At 37.3% G+C, this 25,177-nt stretch overlaps 1 protein-coding gene across 7 annotated transcripts in view; it reads right to left on the bottom strand.

The window, feature by feature from the left end:
- Window positions 1-25,177, bottom strand: part of INPP4B (inositol polyphosphate-4-phosphatase type II B) — a 312,544-nt gene that overhangs the window by 59,832 nt on the left and 227,535 nt on the right. For 6 of the 7 annotated variants that reach the window (XM_050330616.1, XM_050330613.1, XM_050330615.1 and 3 more), the window contains 3 exons: window positions 16,673-16,850; window positions 11,451-11,663; window positions 5,303-5,447 (listed from right to left, as the gene is read on the bottom strand). In XM_050330616.1, coding sequence (XP_050186573.1) covers window positions 5,303-5,447; window positions 11,451-11,663; window positions 16,673-16,850 — 536 coding nt within the window. The remainder of the gene's footprint in view (window positions 1-5,302; window positions 5,448-11,450; window positions 11,664-16,672; window positions 16,851-25,177) is intronic. The other variant, XM_050330614.1, reaches the window with a different exon arrangement.

The raw sequence follows: 25,177 nt of genomic DNA, 5'->3' as shown, positions 1-25,177 counted from the left end.
TGAATTTACTCACCTAGGACAGGAACAGTCTTTTAATATTTTTTAAGGTTTTTTTTATTTTAAGGGAGGTTTAAAAATTGTCTTAGAAGAGTTCAGGTATTCAATTTAGCACCACAAAAAGGTCAGGTTCCTATTTCTTCATCTTGCCACTCAGCTCTTGAAGGTCAGTTTAACTTAGGCATGAGAGTTAAACTCTTTGAGAAGGGATGTGGTTTTATGCTCATAAAGCTGAAGCAGTTCTCAGAAGAATACCAAAAACCTGAATAAGTCTTCCTGGTATTCCTGCACTTAATATAATAGCAGTCTTACTTTGGCATGGTTTGGGTGTCCAGAAGAACAATTTTGAATTCTGGGGGATTTATTATTCCATTGTAATCATCCCAGATTTTTAACACTGTCACATGGATTAATAGTGAAAATTGGAACCATCTAACCATACACATACAAGTGTCTCAGCAGGTTTAGTCACAATGAAAACAGAAGAAATTTAAGGCAATAAAAGACAAAGCTAAAGAAATCTAATTTACTCAAAACACAGGAGTAACCTTGCTCTGTGAATGCTGTGCAACTAAATATTCTGGTATCTTGTTTTAGTTTATTGATTCAGTTAAACAGTCTTCCTTTCCCTTACACAATTTTAAGCTTCTGTCTATAGTCAAATCACCTGAGAAAGTACTGCTCAAGGGGTTGTCTTGTATGCTGGGCTACACACAGCCCAGTTAAGGATCCTATCAAAAAGAAAAGGATGATACAAAGTGAGAGGGAAAGGGAAAAAAAAAAAAAAAGGCAAAAGCAGAACTGATGCAAAGATAAGCTTAAGAGAACAGGAAAAAAAAATACAAGGAATAGGAAGAGAAAGCTTTTCAGAAGTGTTTGTTCAAAAGAAATGATGTTTGCTACTCAAGCAAAGACCATGGGAAAATTTTTCATCTTCCTGACTAAATGATAACTTATAGTAAAAGCTCTTTTGGAGATGCAAACAAAACCAGAGCATGATTTTATTTCACATTTCTACCAGCATTGCATTGGGAGGGATGAACTGAAAGGATGCAGTGCCCATCCCAAGGGCACTAAAATTCAGAGAGGTTGAATCTAGACTTATATAGTCCCCAACAGGTAATAATCAGATAATTCAAGGAAAATTAACCCACAGGTGCCTGTAGCAATGTGGTTATGAACTGATGTTTTCTTTAACTCCAGCTAGGAAATGTGACACCATTTACCAGGTGCTCTTTGCTATCTATAGTGAAGGTTATCACTGGGTAAATCATCTGCCCAGCAACAGAGCTGGAACAGATTCCACAATTCACTGAAGGCAAAATCCAGGTGCATTCACACTGCCAACTCAAATAGTTTGAGATAGTGGTGGATCTTGTGTGTAGCAAATTAGGGAGTTCTACCACAGAGCTTGACAGAGGAATAGTGGGTGATGGGTCTGACAGTGTGGTACAAGGAGCAGATGGAAACATCAGCCTCTTCCAACAGCATAGCTAAACATGGGGATTTGTCAGGGGCTGTGTAAACATAAGAGTAAACTGCTGTGTTTCGCTGGCACTACTGATGTTGCAGGACAGGCTTTCACATTCCAACTCTCATAGAAAATGAAAAGGCAAAAATAAAAAGAACTTAATGCTGTCACATATTTCTCCAAGGCAAACCAATCTAGAGTTAAAAAAAAAAAAAAAACAACCACCAAAAAACACACCAAAACCACAAAACAAAAAGACCCACTTTCCTTTAAAATCTTTCTACTCGTTCTGATTTATCCTGCAGAGAAATCATAATCCTGCAACTGATGAAACCATAGCAGGTTACCTTGGTAACTGCAACTCAAATTCACTTTTAAGAATACACTCAAAGGTCAGACTGCTTGAAAAGTTAAGGCTAAGGAAGGTGTAATTCACATTGAAAGGTAAAGTGCAGGAAAAACCCTGCCACCTATACTTCCCATTGCAAAGATTCCAAACAATAAATATAAACATGTTTGGAAAAAAAGAATCACAGGATGTCAACAGTGAGACTGCAAATATAAGCCTACCTTAGGAAGCTCTGAATATATGTTATAACAACATCTGTAGCTATAGGAATATGCTATTGCATCAAAAATGTCATAACATTTTCTATCATCTAAAACGACCATGTGTGCATTCTTTGAAATCTTTTTCATTGCCAGATGCTACAAAAACCCCTATATTAAACCATTCAAGTTCACTAAAAGAAGTAAAAAATTTAATCCTATACTTTATGTCATACTTTTCAATGTTTTTGTCAAAACCCCGTGTATTCCTTTTTCTTACAAACGACATCACAAATTTTCTTAGGATCAACTCCAGCACTGAGGCAATTTCAGAGTCAAAGATCTAATTGTGCCCATACGTTTGAAGCATTAAAGAAATACATTATTCTCAAATTATGGTATAATACATAATAGCAAACTATGGCAAGCTTTTCATTTATGTCATGTCTGTGAGTTTTAAGTAGCATAAAATTCTGTTTTTTTAGAAACGCATCTACAGGTGTGCACACAGCGTGATTTTATATCTAAGCAAATGTTATGAACTCATACAACCAGGCTTCAAATGTAGAATGGAGCAAAATTAAGGCCAAATTCATAACTCTAAACTTGGAATTTCAACCTCTATGTAGGTGTTTCGCAGAGGTGCACCCTCAGGGCTCCATGTTAAATTTCATGAAGGATGCAGAGAAAAACAAACATATAAATCCACACTCTCATAGAGAACTCAAGCATGAAAAATTTTGGGCCCAAAGGTAATGGTTTTGAAAATCATTAGGCAACCAACTTTGACACACACCTGGACAGTTCTTCAGAAAGCTCCATCTTTAAAGTTAGTCCTATAAAAGAAAGCAATTTTAAAATGCCTCCATTTCTACATGACCTCAAAAGTCCTGTAAGCTGTCAAAGTTATTCCACAATGCTCTCCTGAAAACACCATTAGGAAATGATGCCTTCTCCTCAAAAAGCAGAACATGAAAACAGAGCAGTCTGCCCCGCAAATCTCCTGCAGTTCTCAGGTGATGGGGTGTTGCAGAACTTTCAGGACAGCTCAACAAAAGCACTGACTCTGCTCTTACAGAAGGGCACTTTTACTGATTCAAAAGAAATAGAGAAGACCCTGAAATGAGGGGAAAAAGAGTAGAATTTATTCCAGCACCATAGCATCTTGATATTCTTTGTGACCTTGGCCCACCAGCTCCAGAAGTCAACTTCTCAGTTGGATGAGAGCAATCTATAATTTTCTAACCATTACAATTATCATTATTGCTTAGCAAGAGGTATCTCTCATTCCATCTGATGATTGCTTATTATAGTACTTAAAATGAAGTAACTTTTTTTTAAATTGGTTTTTTTTGGTTTGTGACCTACAAGGTCTAGCCAATATTTCATTTGATGGTGCAGGTCATGAGTCTGAATCAAAGCTAAGAACACACTTTTTTGCACCTAGAATGAAAAGACATAAATGGACTGGTGAAATCCATTTCATGGTTTATATGGAATAACAGAAGGCAGGCTCAGGGGATTGAAGAGAGTGAAGGAAAATCTGTAAACACTCATGTTGTTAAACATGTCAGAAAGCATTCAAAAAAAATTATCCTAAATAATTATGCTAAATCATACCTTTTTCCAGACTGAGGAGGGAGGACTGGAAATCTGAAATTTTGTTCCATAACTACGAAATACAGATAAGAACCATGACATGCATGTCTGTGTATGCACTCACAAAGTAACGTGGGAGAAAGTTTGGGTAAAAATGTACTACCACCATTACTACTACTACTACTTTACTTGCAAAACATGTATAATACACATACTGGACTTCTGTTAACAATAGCAGAGAAGCTTGTTAGTACCAGTGGGAGGAGAAAGGAGTTAGGTACAAAACCAAATATTCAATTTTGCTCTTTTAGCCAGAATCACCATGCTTGGGTTCACTTTCTAAAGATTCTTTCCACTTGAAAACTACACCTACCTAACTGTTAAATATTTGTACCTTCTTCTCTAAGAAAGGTATGAAAAATGTAGAAACCTGTGTTGATGCTTTGCCCCTGCAAGCCTTCACTGGAGAACAAAGACAGTGTCATACACCTCTCCAACACTACAAGGATACCTGCACAGTAGACGGAAACTTAGAGAAGCAAACGGACAAGGAATACTCTGCTCTCTGAAGTATTCACACAAAAAAAAGTCCAACGCATCTGGCACTGATTAAGAAGCAATACTATGACCAAAATCTGTTGCACAGAACTCACCAGGGCTACATCAGTGTTACACAGCTGTAAAAATAAAATTTTAATTATTATGTAAGAAAGAAATTACAAATGAGGAACAATATCTTTTAAATCCTTTGTATAAAACGATGTCATTAAATTCAGGGGGGAACATGTAAAGAAAGATAAAGGATAAAATGCATAATAAAAAAAAAAAGTGCCCATATTATACAAAGTTCCATAAATAAAAGGAGTTGAGTTAGGTTTTGGGTTTTGTGGTTTTTCGGGGGGGAAGAGGGGAGGGGAGGGTTTAACCAAGAGTGGCACAAGGTTTGGTCCTGATTTTCTTATATTTGGACTACCACAATTATCACTAAGGAGCTGTTGCAACACACTTGCACATCAGAAAATCTCATCAGATTTATTAAGGAGATCTAATCTATTCTTTGAGAAGCAAACATGAATAAGCCATAGGAGAAGATCAGAAGATTTGATGACAAGGAACCACTTTGGACAAAATTTTCTTCATCTCATCTCACGGAATTGCTCTACTTAGCTTTCAGTGTTGACACAGACTGACAAGTGTGTTCAGGTAAAATGAATTTTTGCAAATCAGGAAACAAAAATCAGTGTATCACCTCAAAGAAGTGGAAGTGTTTACAGGAGAATGACACTGATACAGAATGTTCATCCATTCCTGTCATGGTTTTGAACCCATGATGCTTCCCTACAAGTTTCCTATGGGGTACGACACATTCCAATTTTTTTTTCCTCAAAACAGTACATTCAAGTGAAATCTAAATTAAATTAAACTACACCAGCCTTCAAAAGAAAATGTTGTAGTTTCAAAAGTTTGACACTACAGTACAAAATATTGGGCATGATAAGCAATCTGAGTGCACAATGAAGCTGTACTTAGATAAATAGCCTTCCTACAAGAGTGTAAAACCTTGTTATTGGTACTCACATCAAAGATACTATGGAATCTTCTCTAGATCATTTTTCTGCAACCTTTGCTATTTTTATTTACTCTAGTCAATTATTTGAAAAAAAAAAAAAAGGGGGGATTGCTTACCACCTGTATGCAACACCTTGCAGTCTGCTGCTGAAGGGTCATTTTGATCCTCTTTAATGCTGCTGATGTTGTCTTTTTCAAGCAGTCTGTCCACCATGGCAATAACACAGTTTAAACTCTTTGCCACGTTGGCCCACACCCTGTCCTGAAAAGAGCAGAATTATCACTGCATGTTACTGAAGAAAAAAACAAAGATAGTAACTTACTAACATAAAGTGGAGACAGAGATGAGCAAATTATTAGAAACATTAGGTGCCAGCATATTACCCTTTCCCTTATTCTTCAGCCTATTATCAAGTTAAGCCTTTCACATGAAGATTTTTCTTGCAGTGTAAATGAGCTGAAACTGTTCGGGTTTTCAGACACTGGAGAACACACGTGCTTCAACCTCTACACGAAAATGCACGCAAAGTTTCAGGTCTAACCCCAAGGAACTGAGCAGTTTGTCCATCTGAAGTAATACTGTATGAGTGTAGACACGTAAAGCCTTGCCAAATCAAATCTCGTGTGGAACTGCCAGTTTTGTCATAGTACTTAGCAAGCTCTTTTTGATAATTTAACATACCCTATATTTTATCACATCAGTTACTCTGTTGAAGCAAATGTAAAATTCAAGGACTAGAATGAGAAACTTGCTGTTCAAGGTATGTTTATTAGGTAACACAATTTCAATTTCATTCCTCACCTCTCACACAAACTGCAACCATCACACTTAACTGCGTTTATAATGAATATGAGAATTACAGAAGTAATAGAGTGATAGAAAAAATTCTGTCTGAACAGAGAACAAAAGAGATAATGTAGAGTGAAAGAAAGAGCTGTTGTGGAACAGAGACACAGGAAGGATCTTTCAGGTGCTGGACGCAGCAAAAAAATCAAATCTCTTGCTCTGACTTTTGTGGTGCTGAAGAAGAAGTTAAAAAACCAGGCCATACAAGAATGAGGCTTTGCCCAAGACTAGCAATCAGACTAAGACCAAACCATAACAACTCCCCAAAAAACTCCCATCTACATTTTTTAATTCTGAGTTGTTCTGAAAACAATGCAGAGCAACCAGAGTTTGCTTGAGCCTTAGAAATGGGAATATAATATGACTACTTCGCTTTCTATTTTACAATGCCAGGAGCATTATGTATATGTCAGGTCTTGAGGTGCAAAAATGGAGTTGCAAAAGACAACAAGAGAGAAGGTTAAATAAAACCGAAAACTTAAAAAAATACCATAATTCCATATAAATGGCAACACTTGGAAGGCAAATCAAGAACTACTACTAAGGCAAACATTTAATCTAAGATTACTTTTTAACTACATGCCACACTTAGGTCATTATCCTGACTAAAGGGATCCAATCTTTCCCTGTTCCCTCCACTTGAGGACACAACCTATGACAAGTGCGCATCCTGAACTCGGGGACATCACATGGGTCTGCAGACAGAAGCATGGACTTGGTAAACCTGTACAACAACACTGATCCTGTCCTCCGGCTCCCCACGTCTGAATCCTGCAGCACTCCTGTGGGGTTGCCTTTCAGACAACAGCATCTAGTGTTACAGGTGGACGTAGCAACTGTGGTTTGATCTTCTACCTGTATAAACCCATGCTTTAACCACACTACCAAAAAGATACTGTTGATTTACAAGAGGCAAGAAGCTGTACACCCTCATGCAGAACTGCTTTTAATCCAGTTATTTCATTTTTTTTTTTAAAGTACTGTATGTACAGCGCAACATGTGGAAATACCTGCACCTGTACACATGAAACAAACCATTAGACACAAGAATATCTGATATTCACATGTTTAAGATACAATTTAAAGTCAAAGGACAGAGGACAGGTATATATTCCCTCAAAAGTTTCCTACTATATATACCCTCAAGCGTTTCTGAACGACATTTAGAATATGGGTGAAATTACTGATTTCCACCACCTGCAAGTATTATTTTGGGGAGAAGGATTCTATGAAGAGCAATGAAATACTGCAAACAGTAAAAAGTCTGGGCCCAAATATCAGCAGGTTTTACCGGAGAACAGCAGGGAACTTCAGGGCTTCCAGCTGAAGTTTCAGCTTGAGTTGCTGAGGTAGATGAACTCAAATTGCTCAGCGTGGCTGCAGCAATGTAATTTCCCTTTCCTCTGTCTGCTGAGGGAGCTTAATCCCAACACAAAGAGCATTAAGCTCTTAATGAGCATCTGGAGTTATTGCACAAACAACACAAATATGAGCCCTTGTTTCATTTTGGAAAGAACACTCTTCTCCTTTCAAACTAACTATTAACCCAGCATTGAGATGATCTCTATACAATATTCACACAAACATTCCCCGAGGGTTTAGAAGCAAAATTCATAAACATCTGTTGACAGAAAGCTCACTCTTATTACCATATATCTGGCTTTTTTACATACGGGTAAGTGAGAGGGAGCAAGAGCCTGTCCCAAAGCTCTTTTTCTCCCCATGGGAGTTCCTGGGATTATAAGTTATTATAGGCAGAGACAAAAAGTAGATGTTTCTATCATTCACTGAGATGTTATTCTGTCTGCACAAAAGCAGCCACATTTTTCTCAAGAGAGCTGCTCAAGTTCTGCAGTTTGGAAAGAACAATTCTCAAGTAAAAATGCAGTTTCCAATCAATGAAAATCAAGTGGATTTCTATGATTCTCCATGACAAGAAATGAATCTGTTTCACATTCTTTGTCATCCCTTACTATTTCCAGAATGTTTTCCTGTAGTCTAACATACTTTCTACCCACCTTTCATCTCCTTAAGAGGTTCTATTTTCATTTTGCCTCAGAACTACCTCACAAGTGATCACTTTGCAGCATGTGCCAAGTTAAAGAACAAAACACAGCCAGATACAGCCTCACAAGTAAGCATTCTTATAAACTCTCTATGTGAAATGAAAGATCAGAAGAAAATAGGTCTTATTTCATGATACACTGAAGTACTAAGACCTTATTTTCCTAAGCAGGATGTGTCTCCTCTGATACCAGAGGTTTACCGATAGCTGCTGGAGAGCTAACTGGATAGTAAGTTTAATGCTGTGGTGTGAAAGAATGAGAGAAACAAAGTCTCTGGCTCTCTCTCATTGCTGTTTCCTTTAAGCTCAAAAGTCAAAGCAATGACAGGGAAGGTCGAAATCTGTAACAGGACTTGACCCCATTGAGACAAGGCAATGGCACACTGACATCTTCTTCCAAACTTTAGAAGCCATTTGGGATGGTCAAGCAGTCCTGGCACATGTGGTTTTGGTGTTGCTAGTTAGAAACTGGTCATGGTCACACTTCTACTGCTACCTCTCCTGTGGCACTGGCAGGCAGGTATGCACACTTATAAAGGTCTCCATGAAAAGCTAGGGCTTGGCATCACTGCAAGCTGGGCACTGTTCCTAGGACATTTAAAAACAAACCTGTAAGATAATTCTCTTTCATTCACCCAATTGAAAAAAATGTAATAAATCTCCATCTGCTCTGATAGAATCGTTAAAAAGCAATACAGGTTCCTCATTTCAGAGGGCAGGAGTGGAAACTGTTTTCTGTCATTGCAGCTAACTGGATGTCTCCCTCCTAAGCACTGCCAGCCAGTGGAGTCCCTGAGGCCGTCTCTTTGTTTTTAAAGGATTCTCAGGCTTTCTAGGTTCACTACAGAGCTCCTCAGTCACTTCTTGTCTTTCCAAAAAAAACCACTGCAGTTGTATTCTTTACTTGTGCCAAGTAGGGCACAGCAACTGCATTTCCCAGTGCTCTAAAGATACTGCCTCCTTCATGTGGGTTGATAGTCATATATTACCCCATGGTCCTTTTGAGGTATGTTCATAGGTAAAGCAAATATCTTAACTTATGTGCCCGATTAAGCCCCTCTTGTGATACGGAAGTGCTTTGGAATGGAACATATCACACACACATCAGTATTTCAGAGCACGGACTGATCACTGTGTCTGTATTTGTATGTAGCTTATTGGAAATGCAATTTTATCTGTTCTTTGTAGCTCCAACCAGATTAACTAGTCAGTCAGAAATGCAGAGCAGGATCAGCTCCAAGTGGCAATGTGCCCACCTTTTCTTGTATTATACATGACAACATGCTTTGTGCCCTCCTGCAGGGAGGTTCTAGGATAGCAGAAGCAGCTGGTAAGAGAAGAGAATATCTATCCAGAGGCAATCTAAAACTCTCAAGTTAAATATTTTTCCTTCAGCAGTGATGTTTTACTGCTGCCTACACACAGTGCAGCAATACAAATAGCTCAGTCTGTACTGCAGTCAGTTCCTCTGGGATGAGTATTTGTACTTCGTATCAAAGAAGAAAGGTGCAACACACTGCTGCTATTGAGAAGAAGGCTTTTTTTGAAAACACTGGTCACTCAGGGAAAGGGCACCCTGTCAGTTAAGAAACTATTCCTCTAAAGATAAACTTGGATGCCAGGGAAGGGGGTGAATCTCACCTAGTTTTTAAACACTGCCTTGAATTCACTTCTGTGATAGCCGTAAGGTAACACAGTCACTGGAAGTGGATGGAACAGGGTTAGCTTAAAGAATTGTTTAAAGATTTAGATCTCAGGCAAAACTAAAATTTGAATCTCAGTTGTAAAATATAAGTTTGATAATGAGAAAAAAACCCGTGACAGCAAAGGAGGATGCAGTACTCTGCATACAAAGCAACTTATCCATTTTTTCCTTTATAGTTGACTTTCAGCATGGATTAAGCATTTCTTTCAAATTTTACATGCATTTATTCTTTCTCTTTCCATCATGCTGATGACAATTTGGTCATTAAAACTCCCATTATTCATCACCTCCGTTGACAAAAAGAACTGAAAACTATCTGAAGTCTAATCTTTCAAATTCTGGAAAAAAACACACAAATTTTTCTAAGATTTATACTTTCTCAAGTTTGACAGTGACTCTCATTCAGTTTAACTCAGAAAATACTGAAAGATACACTTAATTTTTAATCAAGAAGGTAACCTTACTAATCCAGCAGAAAAAACATATATTTTAAAATGACGTGCTTATAGGTTTTAATAGATGAGGACGAAATGCCTGACAGAAATTTGTTTTTTAAATCAATAAAAAAACCCCAGTAATGCTATCAAAGAAGTTAAGCTGAAGAGAACTATTTAAACACAACTTGTAAAAAAATGCTGTTTTTTCCAATGCAAAATGAAACGTGTTGTGATGTTTATATTTCTGAATGTTTCAACAGCTGGAAACAACCATTTTGGCTTTAACTTCAAGGAAAGAAGCACCATTCTAGCCCCTTAGGTTGCTGAGAAAACAAGAAAAAGTGAATTCAAGGCTCTAAAACCAGAGGACAAATAAAAGAATTGTTTAAATCTCATGACTACTTAATGCATGGCGTTGGAAATAATTGCCTTTTCCCTAGAAGAAATATATTCTTCTTCCCTTATTTGTGGCATGGATAAAAATCACAGTTCAGGTGAAAGTACTGTAGCTCACACAAGTTATTAATTATTTACAATAGAGATGAATATGCTGGCTTCCTTTACATTTATGAGAATACAGTGAGGAACTCATACTTTGAGTCTGAACTGAATAAAAATAGCTTGAGTGTGCATGTAACAAAGCAGCAGATCTATTACATCCACCAAAATAATTAATCTACATAATCTCAGCCATATAAATAATTCATATCTTTGAAAGATATGCTAAGAATGTTAAAATGTAAAAGCGACATTTAGTTCTTTTACACAATCTCAGACATCCTCTAAGAAGAGAGTTGAAGGGAAAAGAGTTCTGTTTTACTGAGGGTTAATTCATGTGTATTTAAACTGTTTACAGCCTGAGGGCTGGGAAAGAAACAAACATTTCCCTCCTTAATAGCATATGCTGTTCTAGTCTCCTTAAATCTCCCCAGCTAGCAAAAAGAACTCAAGTAAGAGCAAAGAAAGACTACTTTTCTGTCTGGGCAAGAAGATGTTTATCGTCCTCACTGTTATATGCACAACCAAGCAGTCCCAAGTAGCACTGCACTTAGGAAAATCCTTACAACTGAGCTTCAAAATCTGTGATGCATCCAAAAAATATGATTTCATGATTTTGCACTCCTTTCCCCTCTGCACTAAAAAGGACACTTGTTTATGTGGATTGGTAGGGTTTGGGATTGAACACCAACCGAGAGTTTCTGACTACTTACCCACTCTTCCTCATCATACTCAGAATGATGTGGTATAGAGTCCTGCCTTTTAATCTGAGAAGGATGATCCTGGTGCTGTGAATCACCCCCATCTTCTGCACTGTTTCTAGGCACAGCTGGTTTCTTGAGGACACAGCCAGGCCGGGCTGTGTACAGTGCTAAAAGGGCACTTCTGACCAGCTGATCCTTAAATGCATGCACAAATAACTCCGTCTAGGGAAAAAAAAAAAAAACAACAAAAACCAAACAAAAAACCATGAAAAGTTTAGATCAAATAATGCAATACTGCAACCAAAGTGGTATAACACTGAATTACTCTTGGAAAGACTGGGTATTTGTTTCAGGTTGGCCTGAGAGGCAGAAAACAAAGTAGGCCAACAAACAATGAAGAACAGTTCAAGGGTGTTAGGGACATCATCACATTCGACAATCCCAGTGTTCTGACGATTAACTCAAAGTACAGTATCTGTCATAGAGATCATAATCTTCTCACATTTTATTCAAGTTCCAAATTTCACCTGCAGAGATGAGCCTTTACAAGAGCCAGTTCCAAGAGTAACCAACCACTGCTCAACAATTTCAGACAAAACGAGATTAACAAATTCAAGGATCTTCTTAACTAAACCCCACCATGCTACATTGCTGAGATTGCAGTATCTGCAAAAGCAGTCTTTCCAGAGATAAACTTAAGTACCTGGGTATCAACCCAGCCAGCAGGTTAGGTGACAACACCTGATTTCTAGCTTTATCTATTTTTTAAAGAAAGGACATCCTGAAGTAGTTTCTTCAAGTGTTCTGAAGATGTTATTCAATCACTGTATAATTTTTCCTAAATCCATCTTGATGACTGTCACAACTGGAGTTTTTAAAACCCTTCAACCTCCCTGTGTTATTTATCTCCCACTCCAACAAGAAAAGGAAAATGCTTTCTGCATATAGTCTCTACCATTTCTAGGTTGCCTCAACATAACAGCAAAGCCACAGTGACAAACAGCTGGGGAGAATCCTGATTTTGGTTACTTCAACAACTTTCAACAGTTCACCTGTCAGAGTGGAGGGAGCTGCTATACCACATCCAACACATCCCACCCAGCCTGCCAGAGCTCCTCTCCCCAGCTAGAAACTCTGGTTCACAGGGGATGATGAAACACAATTCCATATTTCTTTCACAGCACAATCATCTGAATTTATTTATTCTGGGTCAGTTGCCTTCCTATTTTCCCAGAACATAGTGGATTGTCATGTGCAGGCAGATTCAGATGCTGAAGTGCCTTTATGCACACAATCTTAATTAAACAGGCATGTGAAAAGTATGTAAGTAAGAGTCAGAGGAACCAGCCTGAACAAGCTGGCACACAAAGCTAGGAAATGCTAGAAATAAAGGTTGCCCAGCCAAGCTTCATGCAGCCCTCACACACTGCTTATGCAAATTCTGAAGAAAATGTAGCAAAAAAACCCCCCAAAGCATAAAAGTTTCAAGTGTCATCATCTCTCTTCCTGGAAGTCTTGCTCCTAGTCTCTTCACTTCTTACTTCCATTCTTATTGCATCCTTTTTTCCTACTACTGGCTCCTCTTTTGTATGCCTCTACTCCTACTCAACTTATTTTTCTTGCTTTCCTGCCTCAATACTCCCTCAAAAGTTTACTGATATTTAGACAATGCTCTAAATAGTTGATGGATTTCTTCAAGCTCCAGCTGCTGGGTCAGGTACTTGCTTGAGAAGTTTCTGCTTTTTCCCATTTTCATTACGTTTAGAAAAAAAATATTTTTTGTTGTGGAACGGTTGAAAACTTTTGCTGCAACTGAATTTCAGAGGCTTTAAAAATAAGAACCTCAGACATATTTAAGCTACAATTTTTTAAAACCAAACTCAGGACTTCCTTCAGACCTGATCTGGGTGCCTGAGTTTTTAGGGGTGTTTTTAAAGAGTTTTCTTATATGTAGCCCTTCAGGGTTGTCTCCTGGTAGTCCCGAATTGCACGGCAGAACAATTTCAGTTTGCTAAATTTCCAGCCTCCATGTGATGCATGCTTGGAAAATAAATAAGTCTTTGGGGAGTACTGCTAGTAAACCATACCACTCTTTTCTTAAGAAGAGGCAAAACGTCTTCAAGAGTCTAATTTTAAAGTTCCATATCAAGAGAGTCAAAACTACATTACTTGTCTATCCTAAGAAATGGTAACATCATGATTTTATTGAGGTTTCATGCCTGCTCTTCACCTCAAAGTCTACTTCAGATCATTTCAGGTCTCTGCATCAGGCATGCAGAGCAAAGCAAAAAAGCTTTAAATTTCAGAAAATGGTGAGCATTGGACAGCTTGACATAAAGCATGTCCGCTAGGAATGCAATGTGCATTAGGTAATGATCTGAAAAGTTTAAGTAACATAATTTAATACAAATATTTTATAGAGAAAATTGATTTTTAAAAGCAAATTTGTACAGAAGTGAACCTCCATTTTTTCATAGAGACTAAAATGCTCTGTAATTAAATTCCATTCAGGGATCCCATTGGTTTACCAGTATTTTACATTTTAACTGCATTTTCTAACAGATCAGTACAGTTAAATTTGCAGAACATCACTATTTATAAAACTGCATCGAAATCACAAAACAAGTCTATACAAAGAAATGAAAACTTTGCAAATTCTTTTAGATACTCAACTAAAGAATATTTCTGCAAACAAAGATAGGCATAGCTGGAAAATGAATTTATCAAGCCTTCTGCAAGCTGCAAATGCTGATACACTTGTCGACAGCTAAAGGCCTCCTTAATCAATTAACACAAAGTGATGATAAAAGGTTACTCTCAGGAAAATACTATGGTAAATTGAAAATTATATAGAGAGAAGTAAAGCCATGCTTAATGTGAGGAAATAAGCTCAATTTAAGAAGCAGCAGTGGAATTATTTAATTTTCCACTTTGAATCTATGCATCCAGTCCTTCCATTTCTAACAAATACTTAAATATAATTAACATTACTGATAGCTCAGATATACTCACTACTACCTGACACTTTTAGAATGAATTATTCTGTATATCAAGTTTAACTTTACCTTAAAAATGGTGATATGCTTTTTAATAAATGTCTGGAATTGAATCACCAGGCAAATCATTTTTATAACTTCTTCAAACAGCTGTTTAATTTCTAAATTTCTATCAAGTTAAAATGCAAGAGCATTTCTTTTTACATACAAGAAGTGTGGGAAAGACGGAAGAGCAGCAGCATTTCACATGACTCAGGAATACAAGTAGGCATCACATAATTCTGTTCAGCAGAGCATGTGCCACTCTGTCGTAAATATAATCAGGGACACTCTGTTAGTCTTGTTTATACTGATGTACAGATTATATAGATAGATTATGTTAGGACACCAAGATAATGCTTTGTACTAACTATGAGGGATCTAATTGCAGTATCATGTGGGTTCACTCGATCTGGGGGTTTGAAATGCTATTTCCTTTCCCTCAAGTTGCTTTTTGGTCTTGCTTTCCTCCCCATCTCTCTCCCTTCTTTACAAGGGGCTGTCCATCCATACTTGTTTCCTCAACAATGGTCCAACCCTATTATTTCTCCATTATCCATCTTCTCCTCAGAGCAAATTTGGGAATAGACAGGGAAGTAGGTATTGAATCATTCATGCAGCAGTTGTTCAGACAACTGGATTAATCTCTTCCAAGCAAAAGGTGGAGGCTAGACAGACATCCATGCACTATACCAGGTGAGACTCCTCCTTTTGGGAAACTGTGCTCATATTAAATCCTGGCCCTGAAGAGCTGATATGAACATACACAACTAAATCACCAGCTATACATGTAAAACATCTGTGACTTCTCCAAACTGAATGGATTGTCTTTTTTTGATCCTTTTCTCTAGTCAGACTCTCCAACGAAACGTGGTTTAAACAGTGGTTTAGTTTCACAGCTGCCTGCAGCCACTCTGAAATCATCCACCCTTCATGCCCAGAGAGGCAAATGGCTACAGCTAACACACAAATTCCTTAGCAACTACACTTTGAATACCCAGAACAGACACTTCGTCTGATTTGCTTTACCTGTGCCTATATATTTCTTTTAACTGACCACTAACAGAGCAGCTCCACTTGTTCTATGCACAGCTAAAAACAGCCTCCTACATGGAAAGGTACCCTATAATTGCCGCAATCTCCCCATAAATTCCTCTGTTTCGTTTCCAGACTGAATTCTGCTTTCCTATATTATCCCTGACATTCACAGTGACCCCAGTGTTCTCAGAGCTACTGTGGATTTACAAATAACTCAGAGGAATGTTTCTCTGGCCCATGGTTCTAATGCCATGCACCTTCACAGCGTGTGGCTGAGCTCAATGTTCAGATTTGAAACTCTCCCACTAAACGAGATACTGCTGGGATAATGGTGCTCAACAGACCACAAGGGGTGTCACTTCCCAATAGCTGAAGATCTATTGAAATGGTTATCAATAGTGTTTTTAAGACATAATGAGATCACATTACAGAAGGGATGACCCATGAAGTAATGGAAAACTTTTTCAACCTCTGAGGCCATAGTTATACTGCTTAATATCTTTAAAGGATAACATATTCCATATGCTTAAAAGTACTACAGACTTCAGTTAATCTCCAATATCTGTCTCTGAGACAGGCAGAAGATATTATCTCCCTGAAGTCAGAACTAACAAAACTAAGATGAGGAAAAGCCTACAGCTATAGAGGAATATAATATGAGAAAGAGAATTAAAATTTAAGACCTCCTGGTGCCAACTTCCTAGCTTCTTCCAAGCTGTATCACCATTTCTGATCATGCTATTATTCTAAACCTTATGCACAAAACCTGGCTTGAACTATCTCCCACAAGCAGCAGCTTGAAGTATCACAGAAAGAGAATTAAAAATAATGATTTAGCATACCAAAGAACTATTTATAATAAACTATTTTGATAAACCCCAGTATGTGGCCACTAGAGGACAAGAGAGACATATGAAATTAAATTAATTATACTTTCAAATAAAGACAGTCTTTATATATTTCATTAAGTTTCTATATGGAAAGCCTACAAAAATGCTAAATAACATTCTTTTTCTAATAGCAACTTTTAAAGTTTATTTTAGAAGAGCTTATTTAAAATTTCCTGATGCTGTGAAAGTCAATTTATGCAGAAAAAAACCCCAGCAGTTTGAGACTTGGTTATTCCATTTTCCATTGCAGTGAAGATTTGAATCTTACCTTTTCTGAAAGCATCTTTAAAGAATTCTTCAAGCTGTCTGGGGAACGCTGGCTTGCAGAACTAAGCAGTAGGTCTGCATGGCTTGATATAAGAGGTTGTAGATGATTGATGTTGCTGAGAACTTCCTTTGCCTTGGCTGTGTTTTCAGGTGAATAGTAAATACACTGGTATCCAGTACTGTAATAACAGAGAGAGTCACATAATGGAAAAATAATTTCTGCTATTAATAACAATGCTGAATGTGCTAAAAAACTTACCACTGCTTTTACAAAAAACAATGCCAGATATCTGAACTTCACTTCATTGAATGCTCCTTCCTTTAAGGGCAAAACCAAATCCTTGGTTGAACAACAGCACATAACAGACTGCCCATCACCAAACAATCCAAGTAGTATTGTTCAACCTAAAAATTCCTTTGAGTGACTGATCTGAACATATCTTTAAGTGTTTCTTTTAAAAATTGTAATTCTGGAGAAACAAAAGGTTTGACCAAGCCAGATAATACTCACAAAGAGCATAAGGCTCCTTATTTTTCCAACTGAACTCCCCAACACATTATTCAATATCTCACTAAGTCTTATAAAATGAGCCATTAACGTTCAGTTGATCAGTGGTCCACAGTGTTTTGATTAGCATCAGTGATGTCCAGCAAGTGGTGACAACCAGAGTTATCTCAAATAAAAAACAGGTGTCTATTTTGCACGAAAAGACAGAGAAATGGGGTATGGGGGTTAATTACTATAAAAGCACACAAATGCATACTGCAAACTTCCTAATTTCCTTTCAGTTGTTCACAAACTACTGCAATTCTTTGCAGATCTTCTTTTCCCACCCCTCTTCTTCTTCCCTGATGCCTCATACCCCAACACTTACTAATCATGCAATATCCTTTTATACCATTATTCCCAAATACCATTTCATGCACACACCTACTGGATCTTCGTTGTAGTATACAGCTCCTCACCTAAACCTCCTGTACATAATTCTTCCCTTTATGTAGCCCTGCTTCAGTCTTTCAGAGAAACTAGTCAAAATCTTTTGCAGTTTCATATTAATCTATAACGTCAACACGGGAAAAAAATGTAACCAAGCAACTCCTGGCACTTTACCAATGCCAGAGGAATGTACATACTAGTACTTCCCAGTTGGTTCTGTTTGTATCTCCCTTCTTTCCTCTTGTGTCTTTTAATCATACATACTTCTGTTTCTTCAACCCTTTCACAACTGTTTTAATTTCTTTCTTAATTTTCTTAATCAAGACCTGAATTTTGACACTTGTGCAATCCTTTGAACTTCATGCATTGCTTTTCATGACAGTCTTTTTCCAGATCTCTTCACTCCCCCTTTCCCCCTTTGTGTCTTCTAGTGGCCCTTCCAGTTCCTTCTCATTAGTTTTCTACAAATTGGAAATTAAATTTATTTCAATAAAAGACATAGCAACATAAATTCAGAAGTTCAAATGAAGTTGCTTCCATAAAACGTAAAAGGCTTAAGCATTTTGGCAAATAACGATAGATTCAAGCAGTCTTAAAATTTAGCCTCTTGTTTAGATATTTTGCTGATTTACAGTCCCAAAATCCACAATATCCTGTTCTATTTTTCTGTCTTTCACCAATGTCTCCATTTTTAGATACAATTCTTTGTAGAGGCAGTCAGGATGAATGGCATCTGAGTCATCAAAATTTTGCCATGATCAGTCGTGCTACCAGCCACATCAAAATTACTCCTCATCTCCAGCTCACAGTCCCCTACATAAATTACTAGACTGCTGAGTGAAGCAGTCAGAATTCTGAGTATTTCAGCAAAATGAATCGTATAAACTCTCTTTCCTAATGAACTGGGGGGGAAAAAAAAAATCTCTGTCCCTCTGAAAAATGAGGAAATGGTCACAATTTTATCTTTGAGGATGCAATACTTCCAAAGTCAGATCTACCTTTACATTCATGGCAACTCCCAAGCTATCAGACTTAGTAGACAAGGCAGGGACAAGAGTAATAATCTGTGTTAATTGTATTGAAGACACAGTCTTAAAAGTGTTGACACTTCTCTAATTCCCCTTCAGGCTTCTCCCTCCCTTTATCAAACAGCCTTTTTGAATCTGGCTAATGCTGTTATCAAGCTCGCCATGCACATACTGCTTTCTGGGATTTCCCTCAGCCTTTAATTCCCTGATCGTTTCCACTGATCTCCCACAGCTCTAAGCTTCACTGAATGTTGCAGAAGAAAAGCTACAGGCAATGTTGTAAGACAGAGGGAATAGCAATACTATATCTGTGGGCAGTTCTCATTGTAATAAGGTAAATCATAGCTTTTAAATGAAGGAAACAGAGAAAAGAGAATGACTCTTTCTTCAGAATTAAGTGCATTATCCGACTTCATCATTTGGCTAATTTTAACATTTCATGAACCCCAGAAAGCATAAGACAACTTCAAATATTTAGTTTCTTTCACAATTTCAGGGCAAATTCCTCCCTCTCTCCAAGAAAGTGTGTAATTGTTTGTCAGAGTGTTTGGCAGTATTTGAAGTTTCTAATTGTTGTGTCCCAACACTGTTGAATCTACAACTAGCCTGAGATTTTCTGAGGCCCTACTGTTCATGAAAGGACATTACTACTTACAAGTCAGTGAAGTTTCCTCATCTGTAACTACTTTTAGAGCTTGCTGACACATACAGCAATAGTATATAAGTATTATCACTTAGAAGAAGCAGCTGCCAATAGAACTTACTGGCACATAAAACTTTTCACAGGTGTCCTAAGGCATAAACTAAATTAAACTTTTCCATTAGGGTAAAGGTCACATGGGTAGGTCCAGTGCAGGAAATCAGCAGCATTATGAAAACCTACCTTTGATATGCAAATTACATTATTACACATGTACCTTTTGAAAAATCTCTATAATAATGTCTTCTGGGTTAAGTTTCAAGGCTTTCACTGAGCAGACAAATCCACACTTGATCACTTTCATATATTGGCACCATCATTGACTATGAACACATGACTGCCAGCAGTCATTTCAGTTTTAAAATTGTTTTAAGGACATTGTCATGTAATTTGAATAAATATTACATTGGCTACATCTGCAATTTTAATCCTAAATTAAAAAAGTTTTTGCCTGAGAATAAATGCTGCAATATGCTAAATGTCTAATTTTTAATGACACTCCGAGTTACTCCACTCCTGCTGGTAACTGCAATCTGGGTGACTGAGTTAAATTGCTACCATCTGGGACTGGGTTCAAATCTTTCAACAATGAACATTTGACCTCACATTTTTCACGGTCAAAATTACAGACATTCACATCAAGAATACAGTTAAAACATAGACAGCAAGTACATCTAATCCCAGATAACTTTGATCTTATGCACATTACTGAAGATATCAATTCAATGGTTTACTTATGCAACACATGTATTCTGTCTAAAGTGAAAAGTTATGATCAAAAATAAATTGCTACATAAAAAAAACTCTGAACAATTCACTGCCTCAATAAAAAAAACTGAACCGTACAATCAGTGTCAAGGTTATGAAAACAGACCTGAAATCAGAATTTTAAATTAATTTTCTTTTTATTTCCTTAAGATTCTGTTGTGGGTTCCTTTGCAAACTTGGAAATTCTAATTTTGAATACTGAGGAAAATGAAATCATATTATTAGTTCTGTCGATGTTTCAAATCTCTACGAATCCTAATCTCAAGGCAATGGCTAAGGCTGGACACATAGACCTTTTCCAGTTGTTCTTTTTATTTCCTTTTTATTCCTAACTGACCCTTGGAATAACTCTACATCAATGCTTTCAGCTGGTAATGGACATGAGTGTCAGTGAAAAGAAAGGTCAAGACTGCCTCCAGCCCTCTAGAGACCTAAGTAGGACAGATGCCACAGCACCATAGGTGAACCTCACACTGAATCTTCCTAGGAGGACTCACTCCAGGAATGCTGAATGCCTAGGGAAAGCCTTCCACAGATCATCAAAATAATTTTAGAGTCTCTTTACATTGGTGGAAAGGTGTAAGCAGCCTTTAATGTAGGGGAGAATCTTGTTCTGGGTAAGTGAGCATGGTTCTTATCAGAAGGAAAAAAGTTATCGTGCCCCACCGCAAGCCTGAAGTCAAATGGTGCCTCTCAGTGAGCCATCTCCTGGCAGTTTGCTGAAGAGAGATTACAAGAAAAAATGGCAAAGACATGGATCCAGTCTCCTGCTGCCCCAGCTGCAGCCCACATAGATGGAAGTTTCCTGTTCTCCAAAACACGCCATCCTAACCTTGGCAGGAAAATCTCCTGCAAGTCCTTCCCTTCCTTTACAGCCCCAGTCTCCTTTCTTTGATGCCCTCTGAAGGAAATGCTTCAAGCAATTCTGTCCAGAGAGTCCAGCAACTGGAAAATATTGTGATGAGAATTTTATATCTCAATGAATAGCATGAACTTAAGCATTTCTCGTCTAAGCTTTCACACAACCCTAATACACTGTTTTGATGGTCAGTGAAAAAGTGTTCATCTCCATGAAGTCTAATCTCTCTTTCTCACACACGTATACATCCAAAAAAAGGGGAAAGTGAGCAAAGAATAACATCTCTGTGAAAAGTGCTATGCACTTTTGTTTTCCTTTGGCAACAGTGATTAGAGCAACTAGATCAAACACAGATCATTACTATTTCAACAATCTCGGTTTTTCTGTGAAACAATACTACTTCATGTTCCTCAGAGAATGGAAATGGGTTGAAGGTTATGAAATTTGAGTAATAGGAATCCAGGAGATTGCAGCATTAATAAAATCTCTGGTAACAGATATGTTAGTGAAGGAGCACACCTCATATTTTGACCAAAAATCTAGGCCTCATGAAACATGAAGGGTTCTTTTAGACAGTTCAAAACCAAAAGAAATTATTATAACTTAAAAAAAAAAAAAAATCAACAGTACTGTTCTACTTTTAAGCTAGTGCTAACTTGAAACAGGATAACTTCCAAACTGCTTGCTAGAAATTACGTATAAAACCATAGTGAATCACAGCACCTAATTCAGCTTGTCGGACACTTCTATTTTTCTTGATGTTTAAAACTGGAGCATTAAAAAACTTGCAATCATAAGTCTATGTGTTTTGATTAAAAGAAAGATGGTCGATTTAGATTTTAAGTAAGAAAAAAAGACCTTTGTGTATCTTGAAAGTGATTTATGAACAATTCAAGCAGTGAGGCATTATATGAGTATAACTTACAGAATGTCTGCCATAAACATTCCTGCACAACTGAGCTCTAAAAATAATAATTTGCTGTGCCATCTAAACTGATGAGAAGACAAGTCCTTCCATTTGCTGGAAGGAGAAATAATCTTTACTAGCAGGCCAAACAAAGACTGTATCTGAACAACTGACTGACTTTCTCTTTCAGCTAGAAATAGCAAAGGAAAAATAAAGAGAACAATCCAATACAGCATAAAGAAAAATATTCTAAATAAATGTATATCCTAAACATATAATTAATATTCTGCATTGATTTGCCATACCTTAATCATCACATATCAATTATTTGAAGTGTTATCTGTGCCTAAACAAAGTTTTTAAAAAGCGTCAGCTGTTCTTACTGATCTTATGAAGCTCACTACTAGCTACTAAAGGGACAGATATACTACTCATATCTTATAGATATGACTGATGTTTCTAGTAGAAGAGCCTTTTATCTGTCTCTTTTTTACAGATAAAACCCAGTATGTGAATAGGTTGTAAAGCAATGGAATGGGTTTCAGATCACATACCATAAAGTATTATATTTTTCATCTGGAAGAAAAGCTTTTTTTGCTCTTATTTCAGGTCCTATTTTTAGAAATCTGCCTTTTTTTTTTTTTCTTTTAATATGACCTGCTTGATGGTAACAAATGAGTGAAGAATTGCAAAAATACAGTCTTTTTTATAAATATTATTATACAATGCCTTCCTCTCTTTTGTCTGCACAAAAACATGTATTCTGCATAATAGAAAACATGCCAGAACTATCTTCAGATGCACATTTTCCACATTCTTCTATTTGATAAACTTTCACAAAATATGTCTGTCTTGCTGTGGTTTGGCAATTGCAAATACTACCGGATAACAGTTCCTCTTGTCTGTTAATTCCACAAATCTAGATTTGAGCAAGGAATATTTTGTGATATGCTGACACCGTTGACTATTTCAATAAACTGCTCTAATAACCAGACTAAAGGTCAAAGACATGCAAAGTATTTTGTCATGTCTTGAAAGCTACCGGGATCAGCTTGAGAACTAATCTCTTCCCACATCTTCCTCTAGGTTTTCAGCTCACTTAGCCTAGAGGAAATGGCTGCTGAATCTGCACTTTTTTCTGTTCACTCTACATTCTGACTGATATTTCAAGCTGTCACTTCTTCCTTCAACCAAATCTTCAGAAAAGCTGCCCCCGTTCTAAAACAGAAAATTTAAATTGTAAAAGCAGCCCCTGGAAATGCTGTGTCCTCAAAGCATCCTCGTGCAGCTAAACAAACAGGTACATGCAAAATAATGTTGTTGTTGCCGCCACAGTGAAACAAAGTTCTCCATGAATGAGAATGCTACTCTTATGTATTTATTTAATGCAGACCCACTTCTGAATATTCAAATCAGTGAGATCACATTGCGAGCTTGCTTGCCCCTGTCTTTTAACTCAAACAAGTTCTAGTTGAGGGGAAAAAAACTAAACCTGGGGAGTTTTCTCGGGGTTGTCCTCAAAGGTAGTAGGAAAGATGAATTTTGAAGTCTTCCTCCTTTCTACTTTGTGGGAATTCATAAATTAAGTGACCAGTTCCTCGGGTCTGGCAAGTGATTAGTTGAAAATTGCAGTCCACCTTTTTCAATGCTCAAACTTAAGTTTGTTAGACTGATTCAGGCTTTTCTTTTAGGAAGAGTCTGACAGGATAGTAACATAGTCACCCTAATTATATCATCCTGAAGACAGACTTCTGCTCTTCCAGGGTAACACAGAAATGCAAAGGAAGCTGCACTATCAGAGAAAAGGTCTGGTATCCTGTCCTTGAAAATCACCAAAATACAAGTGTTTCTGATGGATGCTGAAAAATCTGAGCAGCAGGGCAAATGTAAGGTGACATGTAGACACTTGAAATACTTATGAAATACCTTGATAAAACCTGCACAAAGCTTTACCCAGTGCTCCCAAATACAATCCTTTATCAACTTAGACGTCTACATTTTATTTCACTATTCAGTGATATAACAGCGACTGAAAATGAGAAGAGGCTGTGCTGCACCAAGCATCCTTTGCCATCCAAACCTTCTGACACTGCACAGGAGTCGAAGAAAGGAGTCTTGCCCATCACCTCCACTCCCCTGTTATAGGCAACTAAGAAACAAGGGCACTGTCTAGTCAATCCTATGAGATACTGCAATATGTGTTCTCCCAGGAAGAACTCAAGAAAAAATAGTTCCCTTCCCTATATGGCATTTTCCCTTTTTTTCTCCAGTGAAAAGTAATCACAGAGAATATTTTACCTCACAGTTATCCTCCATTTTTGGAAGGATATCTGCCTACATGGATATGCTGCAGGACTAAGCAAGTGAGAAACAGTTCTTTTTCTGATGAGTACTGTAAAGTTCTTTATATCACTTATGACTCCAATTTCTTCTTAAGTAATATAATAAAAACTCACTAAACACCACTGCAACTACATTAGTAAGATAGTAAAGAAGGAGATATCTTAAGAAATGACTTTAGATATTTTCTTCATTGGAAAACATGTACTTCATAGGCCTCCATGTGACGGGGATAAGGCTGCCTATACCAGTCTGCTGACAGCAGAGTATTAACACAATGTTCAGTGAAGTGTCTTATGTGATCAATGATATTCATGTTTCATTGGCAAACTTTTACATCAGAGGTGATCAGAGAAATGAAAGATTTTAGAAAATTTAACAGGGTTTTTATGTTATGTAGTGCAAAAAACCCCAATCCAACCCAATAATACAGTTTCAAAGCAAATATATCTACTGGGTTTTGTTTGGGTTTTAGTATTGATGCCAACTGCTATTCAACCTAGAAGTCAACGTTAGATTTTTATAATTTCCCTTTTAATTCTTTACGATATTGTGTCCATGAAACTTTTTTGAGCATTGAATACAATACAATTCATTTTCTACGAGCACCATGATGATTTAAATCAGAGTCCTTCCCGCATTCTCTTTCAAATGCTGTGACACTGATTGCATGGTGCTGGCACTGTTAGTGGAAGCACTGAGCAGTCACAACTATGGGTGCTGCCAGTGACAGCTGTGGCTGCTTGAAAATCTTAACAGCCATAGCAACAAACACAAACATATCCAATTCTTAGTTAGCAAAATATGCAACTAACACTTTTGTACATGTTCAGCAACAAAGCATTTGAGGACAGCAATGAAATGAAAGTTTTATTTTTGCTTAGTCTTATTTTTGATTTTTGAAGAATAGGAGGAGTTTCTTACTTATTTCACAGTTGCACTAAAAATATTTTTCCTTAACGTATGC

The sequence above is a fragment of the Myiozetetes cayanensis genome, unplaced genomic scaffold (assembly GCF_022539395.1).
Source record: "Myiozetetes cayanensis isolate MyiCay16 unplaced genomic scaffold, myiCay2020 scf42, whole genome shotgun sequence".
Lineage (NCBI taxonomy): Eukaryota > Metazoa > Chordata > Aves > Passeriformes > Tyrannidae > Myiozetetes > Myiozetetes cayanensis.
This window is presented reverse-complemented; position numbering and strand designations above follow the sequence as displayed.